The sequence below is a fragment of the Artemia franciscana genome, chromosome 2 (assembly GCF_032884065.1).
Source record: "Artemia franciscana chromosome 2, ASM3288406v1, whole genome shotgun sequence".
Classification (NCBI taxonomy): domain Eukaryota; kingdom Metazoa; phylum Arthropoda; class Branchiopoda; order Anostraca; family Artemiidae; genus Artemia; species Artemia franciscana.
This window is the reverse complement of record NC_088864.1, coordinates 49,938,888-49,953,073: the sequence shown is the minus strand read 5'-3', so window position 1 is coordinate 49,953,073 and position 14,186 is coordinate 49,938,888. Positions and strand designations below refer to the sequence as shown.

Here is a 14,186-nt window from a genome sequence, read left to right as displayed (position 1 = left end):
GAATGGATTGAATACTAAAAAAAAATTTAATTCTGTGTTTGTTTTGCTTACCGCCATTTTTCTATGGCGACTGTAAGGGATGGAGAAACTGTTGGAAAAAGGACTTTCATTGAATCAGTATTTTGCAAGTAGTTTGACAGTTCTGTTCTATTAAAGCAACTCGATAGTCATAAAAGACATGGGAATTGTATGTCAGCATGGGTGGAATCTAAGATAACTAGTACTGATACTAAAGTAGGTGACAAGCTTACTACTTGTCCCTGTAAAAAACACTCATCAACTGAAACGTCGACTTGATGCCCTATGCACCAGTAATGGCTCAGGAGGATCTTTATCCTTTTTTTAGCACTGATACTTCGAGATCTATAGCGAATGCTTGAATTCAATCTAGATCTCAAGAGGTTTAGGAAAATAGAGATCATGTGAAGTACATTTTCCGCGTTATTTGCTTTCTTGGTCACCAGGGTCTGGCTTTAAGGGGTCATGACGAAGCAAAAACATCTGCAAACTAAGGTAATTTGGCCGAATTGATAGAGGTAATGTCTAAAGTGAACAAAAAACTGAAGAACAAGTTACAGCGCCGATTTGGTAACTATTGCAGTGATCAGTACCAAAATGAAGCAGTTAGACTGATAGGAAATGCCTTGCGCCAAGACATTATTTCAGAAGTAAAATCAGCTAATTACTTTGCTCTTCTTGTCGGCGAGATAAATGACGTTTCTAAGAAAGACTATTAGCGATCCTTCTTAGGTACACATCAAATAAAAAGTAGAGGAGCGACCGATCGGCTGCTATTACCTGCATAAATCATGACACCGAGAGCTTATCCACCTCGATTTGTGTACTCAGGTACATATCAAATGTAAAAGTAGAGGAGCAAACAATCGTCTGCTATCACATGGACAAATTAGACAACAAGAGCTTATCCACCTCGATTTGTGTACTCACGTACATATCAAATGGAAAAGTAGAGGAGCGACCAATTGGTTGCTATCACATGCACAAATTAGACAACGAGTGCTTATCCACTTCGATTTGGGTACTCAGGTACATATCAAATGGAAAAGTAGAGAAGCGACCAATCAGCTGCTATCATATGCACAAATTAGACAACGAAAGCTAATCCACCTCGATTTCTGAATTCATGTACATATCAAATGGAAAAGTAGAGGAGCGACCAATCGGCTCCTATCACATGCACAAATTAGACAACAAGAGCTTATCCACCACGATTTGTGTACTCAGTTACCTATCAAATGGAAAAGTAGAGGAGTGACCAATTGGTTTCTATCACATGCACAAATTAGACAACCAGAGCTTATCCACATCGATTTGTGTACTCAGGTACATATAAAATGGAAAAGTAGAGAAGCGACCAATCAGCTGCTATCACATGCACGAATTAGACAGCTAATCCACCTCGATTTCTGAATTCATGTACATATCAAATGGAAAAGTAGAGGAGCGACCAATTGGCTCCTATCACATGCACAAATTAGATAACGAGAGCTTATCCACCTCGATTTGTGTACTCAGGTACATATCAAATAGAAAAGAAGAGGAGCGATCGATCAGATTCACCAATCACATGCAAAAATTAGACACCGAGAGCTTATCCACCTCGATTTTTGAAACTATGGTAAAGCTTGGTGTAGATTTGATGCTGTGTGATGCACAATACAGCACAACTGTTATGATTAGGGATTTTAACAGGGTTCAAGCAATGCTTAGGGAAAAGGTACCTCATGCAGTTTATGTACACTCTCACGCCCACATATTAAACTTGGTTTTGACTGACTGCCTAAGAAATATCAGCAAATTTTTAGGAGTTTGTCCAAAAAATGTTTAGGAATTTTTCGGAGTATGTGGAGCAAAGACTTTACACATTTATATCATGCAACAATACTCAACACGAGCTATTTGTGGAATCCCAGCGTATTAGGGGGCAAAAAGTCTTGGAGCTTGAGAGGACCGTCCAGACTCGCTGGTTTTACGCATTCCGCATCATTTCGAAGGTGAAGGTAATATTCCATTGCATTGTTACTATGCTTGTCGCAGTTTCTGATAGTTCCAACGGCGAGGTAGCGGGTGAAGCAAAATGACTACTGGACAAATGAACTCTGCCTCTTTTGTATCAACTTTGCACATAATGGAAAAAGTATTAGTCATCGTAAATTGTTTATTAGAGCAACTGATAAACCCAAAAGTTAGCTGATTTATAAGACACCTGCACTGATTTCTGGGACATTGAGACATTCAAAAAGCTGAGAAATTATGGCCAATGAAACAACTTAAGCAAAGTCGTACCTGAACTCTTGGCTTTACATGAAATCCAGGAATTGAAATCTCCATAATCCAAAACTAGTGCTCGAAGCAAGAGAAGTCAAGCCATTTCCATTCGCTAAAAGAAGTTTCTTTCAAACCAAGCTAGTTGCTACTTTGCCTGTGACCACTGCCAGCAATGAACCATTCTTCTGAACATTAGGGCGTGTGAAGGACGTGTTAGGGCGTGTTAGGGCGCATCTCGATCTCACGAACGAGATGCACCAAGGTTTCATGCAAAATATGACTCTGATCGACGCTTTATCTGCCTTCGATCCCTCAAGTTCCAATTTTCTCGAACTTTTGAAAGTGGAAAGGGTTATGTATCATTATCAAGGGATTCTCAATGTGAATGACCATGCCGTAGAACCCCAGCTTTCTCTTGCAAATCTGCATCTGTCAAAAAGTGATATTTCAAAAATGAATATTCTTCGTGCTATCGAAATCTTATCTGATCTCCCAGTTGCCTATTCTGCAGTGCTAAAACTGATGAAGCTAGTTGCTACTTTGCCTGTGACCACTGCCAGCAATGAACCATTCTTCTGAACATTAGGGCGTGTGAAGGACTTCTACGATCGACGATGGGAAACGACAGACTCAGTGATCTCATGATAATGGCCGTTGAAAAAAAACAGAGGAGGGAAAGAAACTGGATTTGATAGACTAGTCGACGGTTTTGCCAAGTAATGAAGTCGCTGCTGTTTTAGGTATGTTTGCTTAAAGTTTTTTTCTGGCATCTTTATTAAGAAACAAAAATCTTTGCCCCTTCCCCTACATTTTCGAGAATTGGCACCACTGGTGAACAATTGAAAGTTTCTAAGTATTTTTTTTGTTTCATTTTAAATAGCTGTAAAAAGAATCGCACACTTTATAAAGATAAATTCAACCAACTTACAGTTCTTGAAGTGACTTCAGTTTCTTAATAGCAATTGGAATGGAATAGATGCGGTTCCCTTGAAGATACCTGCAAGTTTACAAAATAAATTAGTTTGACATTATTATTGGAAGCCATTCGACGTAAAGGGCATATCTGACGTAGCAAATGAAGCAATCATGCTCCTCAAAAAAGTTTTTCGTTTTTATTTTCAACCAGTTCGTGGTAACGAACTGGAAGTAAGGAGCGAATCAGCTAAATAGTAACCGAAACTCTAAAAAACAGATGGCCCTCATATCTTCTCAAGACCAGAACAAAATTTGCCTTTTACTAAAAAACAAATTAACGTGGATGGTCAGTTTAATATAAATGTACTGATATTTATTCCTTAAAATATTAATATTTTTCTATTTATTAAAGTAAAAAAAGTGAAAACATTTAAAACCTACTTTGCGCAAATTCAATTCTGGTTTTGAGATGACATGGGGGATATCAGTCCTACTAATGTTAATTTTTCTTGTTTTTAGTTTGACTCGGCTACTTATTGTAATTTCATTTCGTTTCGAGTTTCATTGATTTATTGATAGTGATGTGTGGTAGTATGACACTTGAAAGATTATTTGACTTTATTTCTGCTCATTTTTGGCTTAATGTAGCTCTTCGCTTTTCTTTGATTTTTTTTTGTAAAAAAAATCTAAATTAATTCTGTTCGTTTTTTATTGACAAAGTCTTTTTCATGAAAAAACTTACATCTTTTTGTTTTTTTTTAAGAATCCATAGTTTGGCTTGTTATCTACATATTGGGAGAAACTTCATCAGCACTTTGTAATCTTTACACGAATAGTATTTTTCTTTTAATTTAATGTTATACCTTCTCAAGTTGACCTGAAAAATAAACTTAGTATCATTCCTAAAAAATCATATCTATGCTCTTTGACAACCTGGGCACACTTGCAATCTTTCTATTTGTTTAAATTGTAAGAGCAGAAGTAGTAATAACAGTAGCCCCAAAATTTCCAATTAATACCCAGAGTCATTCTCCATATATTGCAGAAGTGTCTTATTGGCTACCGCAAACACAATACCTTTTAATTTAGTTTGGAGGTAACATTTAGTTTTAAAGCATATTGGGCCAATTGCATAATAATGGGTGGTTGACATTCCCAACATCCCTAAAGACGCATCCCCGAAAGACACACCCCTAAATATCCCTAAAGTTGCTGGAACGTTCTACTACGCTGAACAAAATGGCTGTCTCAAAATCTCTATTGGACGTGTTTGAAAATGAATAAGCTTGAGAGAAGGGCTGCTTGCCCTCCAATCTCTTTTTACTCTTAGAAAGGCAACTAGAACTTTTAATTTTGAATCGAATCAGCTCCTTTAAATGTTTCTATGGCATTTCTAGTTATTATATAATGGTACTGCCTATGATATGTCCATAGGTTCTGCCTGTTATATGTCCTTTTGAAAACTTACATGCGTACAGCTTTATCGTTCATTTACCCCCTCCCCCAACGTTCCCTAGAAGTTTTACCTTAATACCCTTAGCGTCATTAGTTATAGTAAGTGTAGTGGTAATATTAAAAGTACACACATAGTGCCTTCTGGCTATTTCAAAATACCCTCACAATTTGCTGTTAAAAGTCTAACTTAATAAAATAAGTGGTTCTTGAGATATTGCTTTGTCACCTTTTTGAAAGTCCACGTGCTCATAGTTTGTTTTGATTCAGTTCAATATCCGCCTAAATATTCCATATATTTGATTACCGAAGACATTGTTAAATGTTCTTTGGACTATTGGTTATAAAATGGCTATATCACAGTTTCGACCGAATGCGTTTAGGGAAAAGAAGACTTGAGAGAGAGGGGTGGGCTATTTTCCCTCCATCATGTTTGATTCTTAAAATGGGTACTAGAACAATACATTTCCAATCAAATGAGCCTCCTTTAAAGTTCATCACCCCTTTCATAAGAAGCTTACATACCCCCGGGCATAACTTATAACCATTACCCCTAACTCTGGGAGAGGGGATTGTCAACCCCGAAGGCCTTTTTATGTGATCTTTGGATCTTTTTTTTAACTAATGGCTATCACAAAACTTCTATGGGATGCATTTGGAAAAAAATGACGTGAGGGGGGAGTTATCTGCTTCCGATTATTTTGGTTCTTAAAAAGAGCACTTAAACTTCCAATTTCCAATCCAAAGAGCCCCATCCGAAGTTTATACGACCATCCATTTCATAAAAACCTTATATGTCTTCGTGGCATAACTTAGAACCCTTATACTGAGGGTTGCAATGGTCTCATCATCAAAGACGTAATTTCCAGACCTTTAAACTACGTCAAACAAAATAGCTATTTCTAAGTTTTGATTGGAGGTGTTTGGGAAAATAATGGACGGGGGATGTGGGCTGGATGTGGGCTGGTTACTCTCCAATCACTTTTGACTATTAAAGGGGGCACTAGCCCTTTCTTTTCCGATCAAATGAGCCCTTTTCGAAGTTTTTACGACAACAAATGGCCATCTTAAAATTTCTATCAGATACAATTCGGGAAAATACGACGCGTGGGGAGAGGGGAGGAAGATAAATGCCCTCCGATCACTTTGACTTCTAAAAAGGGCACTATAACTTCTGATTACCAATCCAATGAACCCCCTAAAAATTTTATAAGACCACCATTTCTGTAAGAACCTTATATGCCCTCAGGGCGTAACCTACAACCCTTACCCTGAGGCTATGGAGGAGTTGTCATCCTCAAAAACAAAATTTCTGAACCTTTCAACTACGATGAACAAAATTACTATTTCAGAATTTTGATTGGATGTGTTTGGGGAAATTACCGGTGTGAGGAGGGGGCTGATTGCCCTCCAATCACTTTTGACCGTTAAATTACCATTAGAAATTCTGATCACCGATCCAATAAGCCCCCTCCAGGGTTTATGCAACCATGAGGAGTCGGGGGATTGTTGTCTTCAAACACATAACTTCCGGACCTTTCAACTAATCTGGAAAAAGGACTATCTCAAAATTTGATTGCATATGTTTGGGGAAATTATCAGTCTGGAGAGGTGGCTGGTTGCCCTCTAATCACTTTTAATTGTTAACTTAGCATTAGAACTTCTGATCACCAATCCAATGAGCCCCCTTCGAGGTTTATACAACCGCCCTTTCTATAAAAAACTTATATGCAGCCAGGACACAACCCTGAGGACTGTGGGGAGGAGGAGTGGTGGTGTCATCCTCAATGACACAATTTCTAAACCTTTCAGCTACGCTGAACCAAATTGCTATTTCAGAATTTTGATTGGATGTGTTTGGCGATATTATCAGTGTGAGGAGGGGACTGGTTTCTCCAATCCCTTTTGACTATTAAATGGCACTAGAACTTCTGATCATCAATCCAATGAGCCCCTCCGAGGTTTATATGACCAACCTTTCTATAAAAACCTTATATGCTCCAGGGAATAACTTACAGCCCTTGCCCTGAGGATCACGGGGGGGGGGGATCCTCAACGACAAAATTTCTGGATCTTTCAACTAAGCTATAAAAATGGCAATCTGAATATTTTGATTTGATTTGTTTGGAGAAATGATTCGTATGTGTGTTTTTTTTGGGGGGGGGGAGAGCTGCACTTCAATCACTTTTTATTATTAAAAAGGACACTAGCCCTCTAAAAATGCATAAATAAAACAACTTCTGATTACCAGTAAAATGAACCCCTTCCAAAGCTTATAAGCCCACATTTCTATGGAAACCTTATATGCCCTCAATGCATAACTTACAACCCTTCCCCTGAGGGCTCTGAGGGGGCTGTCATCCTTAAAGACATAATTTCCAGACCTTTCAACTACATCGAACAAAATGGCAATCCCGAAATTTCCTTTGGATGTGTTTGGGGAAATGATGGGCGTGGAGGAGACTGGTTTCCCTCCAATTCCTTCTGACTATTAAAAGCAGTGCTAGCTTTTTCGATTTCAAATGGAATAATCCCTTTCCGGAGTTTTTACGACAACTCCATTTATATGAAGTACCCTGGTCTAACCAAACAAAAAAATGAAGAAGACATTGTGTCCACATCGTTCTTTACTTAGGCAGCGCTATTACGCTGTCTATGATTCAAGCGTTTACCCGAACAATGAAGAAAATCGGAAACTCAAATTAGACTAAGCAAACTACTGTTTCAAAGGAGATAATTTCCCTCCCCCCTTCGCTCAATCAAGCAAATTCAATTAAATTTCATTCACCAAATTTAATTACTTCCCCAGTTTACGAAAACCACAGGAACAGAAGAACTGCCCTACTTAGCTTTTCTGTACTAAAAGCCTTTCTGTCAGTACCTAACTTAATAAGGGGTTTTCCCAATGGAGTGACACGATAGAAAGGAACATTTTCGGTTAAATTAAGTAACAAAGTAATATTAAAAGTTTCAAATAGTTTTTAATTGTTTGTTTATCACCTACAAAAAAGCTCAGCAAACAGTGGAGTAATAGAAAAAAGAATGTATAGCTGTATAAAAGCTTTTAAGATTATGTGTATATATATATAAATATATTTTTTTTTTGCATGGGAGGATGTTCTTGCCCTGATCATAAAAAATTGTGTTTCTTCCCTGTTTTTTCGGTGCATATCCTAACGAATATAAAAAAGACTATAAGTAGTCTATTCAGGCTAAAATAACTCTGCTTTCTGTTATAACAGGGGGCAGTCTTTTATTAAGACTTTTTGGGGGCCATTTGTGTTTTGGATGCTGTATTTTCTAGGATTTACAGTACTATCAATTGTATTTCAGTTGTTAATTCGTCATATAAAATCCGCATTGATAAATATCTGGGCAGGGTACTTACGCTCCGTAAAAAAGGGTAATACGCTCCATAGAAATCATTCAGTGTTCAACTGGATGTAATTTTTTTAGATGTTTAGTCAGGATGGGGTTCTTTCCTCCTCCCAGTTTTGACACTTCTATTGTTTCCCGTATAACATATTATATTTCCGTATAATTATCCTATATTTACAATATGCCCTCCATCAAAATAAAATCAGGCCCCCTCCAAAAGTTTTACTTTGATTGACTAAATATTACGCATACTTTATTCTTAAGACTTACAGCGCAAAGACAATTCCAAAGTTAAGAGACAAAATACGGCAGATTCTGAATAAAAAAGCTAAGGCTCCAATAAAAGATGACATGTTAAAATGAAGAGAAGGATCGTATATATATAAAATTGCATTCCTTTGCATTACCGTAGAATGTTGTTCTTTCTTCTGTTTGGATCCAAGATTCAAATGTCAAAGTCAGCCTAGTGTCATTCAAATTTATTCATCTCAGTTTAATTTTATTGCAGAGCATATGAGTTTGCCAAAACAAACTGATCTATCAGAATATTTTGTTATTCTTTCTATCGTTTACGTTTTATATCTTGGCAATTGCTTTAAGATTTTTCATTTTTCTTTAATATCGCTTTGAGATGATCAGCCCTGTCAAAGTATTTGAATTTTTTTCTAAGGGATTAACAAAGAAAAGAAAAGTTTAAATAAGCAATAAAAATCAAGTAAAAGACATAAACTATTTGTTATCGCCCTCTTGTCTATATGGGAACACGGGGTGGAACGGAGGTAAGGAGCGGAATGGGATGGCGATTTTTAGATGACAAGAAAGGTGATGTAACAAGTGGCAATAGCTACACCTACTCCAGCTCAGTACAGCTGAACTACGGCATTAGTTAATTTAATTAATCAGAATCAGATTAATTTGGTGAAAGAATATGTTTAAAATACTTATGTTTCCCTTTATCAAAATAGATAAAAACCCAAATAACAGTTCTACTTATTTAGATATACTGTTTTAACTACCACCCCGTTTTGCCGCAGAACGGGGCATTTGAACTTTTTTTATATTTTTATTAAATAAATAATAATTTTGTTCACTTTTTACAATATGAGGGTGAAACTTTGTTTATAACAATACAATGTTCTTTTATGAAATTTTGTAGCCTTTTATATTGACTCCTTCTAATTAATAAAATTCATTTTAAACTTAGTACCCCATTCCTCCGCGTGTTCCCCTACCATCGCCCAGAACGTACAAGGGTATTTATTCTCTCGTACGTATGTGCCTTTTATATCAACCATTGGGACACAAAAAAGAAATATTTAGAGTATTAAAATTAAAGTTTCGAAGATTCAAGACCCTAAAAAATTGCGTCAAGAAAATTGCTAATAATCAGATGGAATATAAAAGAGGAAAAAAGGAAAATAATAGAGATCAAAACAAAGTGTAAAGTCGGCAAAAGAAATATAAAAAGAAATATGGAAAACTGTTTATTCAACGTTTGCGATAGATACAAAAGACGGCATGAAAATCCGCTTATACTTAGAGTAGCATTTATCTTAGATTTTTCATTTTACTTTAACATCGCTTTGAGATGATCAGCCCTTTCAAAGGGGTTGAGAAGTTTTCAGGACGAGTAAAATTCAGTGAGGACGACAAAGAAACTAGGCAATGCATAGAAAAATATAAAGATTCGTCGCCAGACGTTATAAACAATTCAGATTGTGGCTCTATTAGCAAATCTTCGTATTACCGAGCCACTTGTGGTGACAAAGCTGTCAATATCTCCTCGTCCATATATAATCTCTTCAGGGAGGGATTATCCTCCCTATGAATATTTTACTTCCAATCAGTGGAAGCTTTATGAGTTCCTGTCATTGCATTTGGAAAAAGCTGGGTTCGCAAGCTTGGTTGCGAAAAAGCACACTTTTTAGAAAAATGTCAAAATATATCAGTAACCTGTTACTATCTTAAATTTACCTTCATCATAGCTCTTGGCAATGGGATTGAACAATAATTTTCGCATAGGCCTAGATTGCCGTTTGTCATACAGTCATCCAAGCGACTAAGCAAAACTATCTTCAGCTAATTTTAGTTCCAAGCAGGGGCACAATTTGATACGGGGCAGAGGGTGCAGCTGCTTTTTCTAGACTGAGTTTTCCTCCCCCTAGACCCCGGTTTTACGTCCCCCTGAGTCAAGTGAAATTTAGTTTCTCAAAAAATATTGTAAAAACTAAGATAAGCCAGCGTAATTCAAGAATCCACAGAAACGGATCAGTTTCCTGTAGTATATCCTCACCTTTTTTGTTACTGTGTGGCTCATGTTTCCGTTTTCACTGTCATTCTCACTTGATTTTGGAAAACTGTCTCAAACTTGCACCCTCCCTTTTTCCAGAATATTGACAAAATTACGCTACTGGCCAAAACTTACTTTTTTATTCTGCCATATGAAAATCACCCCAAGGCAGAGCTCTTTTACTTTTTATTATAATCGCTGCATCTACTTTCCACGTTCGATATTGCTACTTATGTAAGTGAAACTATTCACGCCGTCAATGTTCATTCTACCTTTTCATTATCATTTGTTCCTTATTCAAGCAGCTTAGTCCTCTTTATCCTATTATCCTACATACTTTCAGTAGGTCTAAAATTGTATTAAAGAATCTGAAGTTCATTAAGGTTTGCATAAAAATCCCCAGACATCTCTCTTTTATCAAAAATTATGTTCACACATTCCAAGATAACATCATTCCCCACGGCATTGCATTCCCCACGTTTCCACAACTTATTGGCCAAATAACCAGAATCTACAGCAATCGCATTACTTTCCAATCCCTCTAGTTTTTTTTTCCAAGCCTCTAGTTTTTCTAAAAGAAAAACTAAGCATAATCAGTATTTTTGTAGTATAAAGTCGCCGCAGTTAGGCCTTTTTTTAACTAAAAAAAAACCGAACCCACAATCAATGAAATTGAATTCCCGAAATGAAACCTCGGTTCCACCACTGCCTCAAGAGTGCACCCTATTCGAGTCAGGGACATTACGAATAATACTGTCATTGCTTCATTCAGTCGGTAGGGAGGATGAAATATTAATTGGAATGCTTACCATCTGCGTTTATCGTTAGGATCCAGCAAGCACTGGCAATACGAGATACAACGATCTTGGCCCCTTGGGAAACATGTTTGATTCTATTCTTTCTAAATCCCTCTCAATTCCCCTACTTTATGACTACGAAGCTAGTGCAGGCTTCCCATCTTATATTTACCATGCTTAATATTTCTCGTCTTAGACAAAATAGAAGCAAGCCCCCAACCCATAGGGAAAAAGATACGAAAATAAATTAGAAAAAGAAAATTGTGTGTCTCTTGAGGTACTTTACATTGTTATTATCCTCAGATGGATTACTATGTAACACTAACGTCCCAATAAAAGTTTCTATGAACTAAACTTGTTGAAAAACACGTAAAGTATCTAAAAAAAAACTGCGTGAAAGACATTTAACGTATATATGGCTAAACGCTAGAGGAGGGAGTACAAAGTGAAATTTTTCTCAAAAACTAATCTCCACGCCCCGTCCCGTCAAAGATAATTAGCAATCTTTTAATAAGCCCAGTTTTCGAATTCTGGCCCCACGCAACAAAGGTCAAATCTTTATCTCTCCTTCCTTTAATACATTTATTATCTCTGGTCCCATTTCATTATGCCCCCCTCCCCCAAGGAAAAAGTCATTTTCTTTCGCTCATTTTCAGGAATGGGACTTAAGTTTGAGCTATGCTTAACTCAATTCAGAAATCCGCTGGAATTCAACATGAATTCATTACGAAAACTAAAAGCCGTCTGATGAATGGTACTCCTGCCTAAATTAGATCAAACCGAGGTAAATGACTTTTCTGTTATTTTTACTAATTCGTCAAAAATGCAAGCATAAGCGTTTCAATGTAGCAGTTTTTCAGATGAAAAAATTTCAGATGAAAAAATTCTCTTTAGTCCTCCATTATTAGCTCACATTATACATTAGCCCTATGCTATTCCAAATATGAATTTAATATGTCTATTGGATTCATAATATAACATGTCTTAAAATAAAAAAGTGAAAACCCTCAGCTTAAATCCCTAAGGTAGCTAACCTCTTTAAGTCACTACTATTTTTTCTCTAAAACAATTTCGTTGTAAAACCAGAAGTAAGCCGATTTTTGAATACTCAAAAAATCGGAAATCGGTTATCTACACCTTTGCGCGGATTTTCTCCGGCTATTCTCATGACTGAAAATCTGTGAACCCTGAAAACCGGGTTCTAAATCGGGTTCTAAAACCGGGTTCGCTGTCTGGATCGTGAAATATGCCATTCCACGGAAAATATAGATCTGGAAATGTAGCTTTACTGACAATCGGGGTCATGAGCTAATAATCTAGATTGTAAATTTAACAATCTTGCTCAAAAGCAAGGTTGTTGTTCTGATTGTTGATTTTGTCAGTCTGTAGGTAATGAAATGTAGATTTACAAATTTTGCTGCACTGCAGTTCGCAACTTGTCAATCCAGTTTTATGAGCCGGTTTTATAAACTTCTTTATTCTATCTATAAATATGAATCTTGTTTCAAGCATCTGATCTGTCCAAGCCTCTGAAGTAAAAAATGTAGAAAAAGACCCACGTAAGAACGGTGTTCTCAAGTGGAAGATCAGATTCCGAAATAACCACTAGAATAGCCTTTAGAAAAAGAATCTGATAGTCAAACAGCATCAGGTTCTTCAGTTTGCTATTGCAAAACAGTTTCGAAATATGCTATCAGGATAGGCTCATAGGATACACCAATGATTTGTGATGGAAATGCAACAGTCTAATCTGTGACAAGAATGAAAGCAAACAAACAGGTGGAAAATAACCAAGTGACAAGAACCATTTCCAATATTTTCAGAAAGTATTTTCTAAGTGATTCTAAGCGTCTTATTTATTCAACGGAGGGGAATTTCAAATCCGGTGCTAGGGAATAAATGGATGGAAGCTGATGATAGAAAGTTTGAGGTTTGATAAAAGGATTAACGAATTGCCGTATTAAGAGAATGTTGATGTTGCAATATGAAGTATTGTAACATCAAGACTAAAAGAGGCAAACATTTGATTAATTAAAAAGAAAACATGCTGAGGCACAAGTCATAGTCAACGAAATAGCGTTGACTTACTAAAGAGCGATGCGTCTCATGTACTATTTGTCTCTCTAAAGACTTGAATAGTATTGGCGCTTTTTTACAAACTAAGAGGGCTGTTCCGAAATACCAATTGACTTTCTTAACTTTCTATTTAGCTGGTCATTTTCTTTGTTTTTTAACGAAAGGGAAAAAGTGATGAATTAATAAGAAAATATACATTTTGACATGAAAGCAAAGAGCGATTTTACACTTAAAAAAAGATAAATTATGTTATGTACGAAGGGGCTGGTGACCTTATCGGTTCTCACTCTTTACAATTAAGTTTGACAACTGATTCACTTAAGCAAAACGAGAAACTTTGGGATAGCAAATAAATGGGGTAAATGAAAACCAGTGAAAAAAGAATACATGAATCTGCTGAGACCTTTGCTTGGCCATTATCAATCCAAAGAAAATAGAAATCACATGAAAGTCAATAGTAGTGTATAAAATAAAAACATTAAGAAACACCAAAACTAAAATAGGCCCTTTTTTAATCAGTCGTAGAAAGCTCACTGAATAAAATTCCAGATGTTTGGTGGCATTAATATAGGCATTGTAAATATCTTTGAGGGTCAAAAAGGTTCAGATCAAATCTCAACCTGTAAAGAACCTGAAAATCTCAACCTTAAAAAACCTCACACAAAATAAATTCCCTATTGAAAGCATAAACTGCCATTCAGCATCGCGGTTTTATTCACCGCCTTTTCAGTGTTACTAAATTTAGAAAGGGCGTGTCCTAGTTTGGTTTTTATTTTTTTACTAAGAAAAAATTTCCTAGGAGTGGTCGTATCGAACAACCCCTCGGTCGATTAATTCCCTTGGAAACTTTTAACATCTGTATAAAAACACGTCAGTGGCCAGAGGGCAGCTAGTCCCCCTTGTCGTGTTATTTTTGTCCCAACCGACATCAGACTAAAATCGTGATATGTTCATTTCAATTAAAATATTTTGAAGGTGTTAAAATATAT

At 36.5% G+C, this 14,186-nt stretch overlaps 1 protein-coding gene across 4 annotated transcripts in view; it reads right to left on the bottom strand.

Moving 5' to 3' along the window:
• The window catches only part of LOC136043198 (lutropin-choriogonadotropic hormone receptor-like), a 327,975-nt gene that overhangs the window by 172,230 nt on the left and 141,559 nt on the right, over nt 1-14,186 (bottom strand). For all 4 annotated transcript variants that reach the window (XM_065728133.1, XM_065728150.1, XM_065728140.1 and 1 more), the window contains one exon: nt 3,218-3,286. In XM_065728133.1, the coding sequence (XP_065584205.1) occupies nt 3,218-3,286 (69 nt within the window). The remainder of the gene's footprint in view (nt 1-3,217; nt 3,287-14,186) is intronic.